Source organism: Condylura cristata, unplaced genomic scaffold (genome assembly GCF_000260355.1).
Source record: "Condylura cristata isolate star-nosed mole 26May11 unplaced genomic scaffold, ConCri1.0 scaffold00003, whole genome shotgun sequence".
Taxonomy (NCBI): domain Eukaryota; kingdom Metazoa; phylum Chordata; class Mammalia; order Eulipotyphla; family Talpidae; genus Condylura; species Condylura cristata.
The window spans coordinates 74,970,080-74,972,301 of record NW_004567104.1 but is presented as its reverse complement, the minus strand read 5'-3'; the positions used below and the strand labels follow the sequence as shown (position 1 = coordinate 74,972,301).

Sequence of the window (2,222 nt, the reverse complement as noted above, 5' to 3'; positions counted from 1 at the left end):
AGGGCTGGGGACACCCTTCACCCCTGGGGCCACACTTCACCGCTCCGCTGGGGGAGAACTGGCATCAGCAGACCAGCCTCTCGGCCTCCCTCAGGACCAGAGGGCATTGTGCGGCCTTGAGGTCCGACTCCTGCATTTCAGAGGAAACTGAGGCCCCATAGAGAGGCCCCAAGTTACCCAGTAGTGGGCGGCTGGTGGCAGGACCCCTGGTCCTCTGACTTGCACTTTGCTGGGGCGGGCGAGGGGGACACAGCCACTCTTTCCCCTCCTCTTGCTGGCTCTCTCCCTGCTCTCCCCTCCCCCCTCCCCCTGCCTCTCCCAGCCCCCTCCCTCCCTGCACACCTGGCCCCCTGAGAGTGCTGGGTCCTTGCCTTGAGAAGTGTTCTGGGTTGTGCTGTGCTTAAAGTTTTTGTAAGCCCCTGAAATCCCAGGAGCCCGGAAAGTTGGGTGGCAGCCTTTGCTCTGCAACAACACCCCACGCTGCAGGTGGGGTGAAGGGAGACCACAGGTGCGGGGAGGGAAGGTTAGGGACCTGTGACCTGGGGCATCCCTGCCCGTGGGCAGCTTCCAGGGTCATCCCAGCCCTGGCGAGCTGGAGGGCAGCCTCTGCCGGCCATGAAGGCTGAGCCCATCCCCCACGGGGTGGAGAGCCCCCTCCCTCATCCTGAGGGACAACCCGGGCTGTGCTCTAGGTCCTGACACCTGTCGGTCCACTTGCTGGTTAGTGACAAGGCAGACTCCAGCGTCCACTGCTGCGGCTTGAGGCTTGAGCTGTGGTAGAATCTCCCCGAGGCCAGGAAGTGCCCCGAAGCGAAGCGAGGGCCCAGGGCCATCCAGCCCAGTTCCCCTGCCCCCTCCTCCTGGCCTCCCAGGGCCACTGTGTGCCCGGCAGCTTATTCTTATGCCCAGTCAACCCTCCCACGCTATTTTTAAAAATGGTAATTGCCGGGGCAGGGCCGGTGGGATAATATTTAACCCATCTCCTTTCTCTCCCGCGGCCGCGCCGGCCCCATTAGGCCATGGCCAGCTCGGCGGTGCAGCTGCTGGGCTTTCTGCTCAGCTTCCTGGGCCTGGTGGGCACGCTCATCACCACCCTGCTGCCGCACTGGCGCCGCACGGCGCACGTGGGCACCAACATCCTGACGGCCGTGTCCTACCTGAAGGGGCTGTGGATGGAGTGCGTGTGGCACAGCACCGGCATCTACCAGTGCCAGCTCTACCGCTCGCTGCTGGCGCTGCCCCGCGACCTGCAGGCGGCCCGCGCGCTCATGGTCATCTCCTGCCTGCTGGCCGGCGCGGCCTGCGCCTGCGCGGTCGTGGGCATGAAGTGCACGCGCTGCGCCAAGAGCAGCCCGGCCAAGGCCCCGGCCGCCGCGGTGGGCGGCGCGCTCTTCCTGCTGGCCGGCCTGCTCTGCCTGGTGGCCGTGGCCTGGACCACCCACGACGTGGTGCAGAACTTCTACAACCCGCTGCTGCCCAGCGGCATGAAGTTCGAGCTCGGGCAGGCTCTGTACCTCGGCTTCATCTCCGCGTCGCTCTCGCTCATCGGCGGCACCCTGCTCTGCCTGTCCTGCCAGGACGAGGCGCCCTCCCGGCCCCCCCAGGGCCCCTCGAGGGCCGCCCCGGCCAGCGCCCCCGCCTACCGGCCCCCCGCCGCCTACAAGGACAACCGCGCCCCCTCGGCCGCCTCCGCCGCGCACAGCGGGTACCGGCTGAACGACTACGTGTGAGTCCCGGCCCCCACCGCCCGGGAGCGGCCCCGGGCGCCCCGTGCCCCCCCCGCGGCGCCCCGCTTGCTGGCGGGACCCCTCGGGACCGGACGGAACGAGAAGAAAGGGGCTGAGAACACAGGGACGGCGGGCAGAGAACCAGGAGAAAAGCTCTTCAGACCAAAGACTAGAAACAGCCCTTGCTGGTTTTGTATTCGTTGTATGTATTTATGCGGGTGATTTAATAACTGCTGAATAAAAGCCGGGAGCTGCCCCTGGGTGTGTTTGCAATGCAGGAGTCGCCTGGGGGCCGCTTGCTTCTGGAAGGGGCGTAGGGGTCGCTGCACCCAGGCACCCAGCCCTGGGGAGCCGGTGGCCAGTGTCACGCTCGGGGCCCCCACGCGCCAAGCCGGACACGCAGCCAGCAGCCACCACCCATGCGTGTCGCCCACGTCGGCGCTGGCCCCTGGCTGGAGCCAAGGAAGGTGCGGGGCGGCAGGAAGGGAAGCCCGT

General features: G+C 67.2%; 1 protein-coding gene across 1 annotated transcript; it reads left to right on the top strand.

Annotated features, from left to right (window-relative positions):
* The first annotated feature begins 1,019 nt into the window (after window positions 1–1,019).
* CLDN14 (claudin 14) lies at window positions 1,020–1,730 on the top strand. The gene has a single exon (XM_004675366.1). The coding sequence runs from the start codon at window positions 1,020–1,022 to the stop codon at window positions 1,728–1,730; it is 711 nt and encodes a 236-aa protein (XP_004675423.1).
* The last annotated feature ends 492 nt before the right edge of the window (window positions 1,731–2,222 follow it).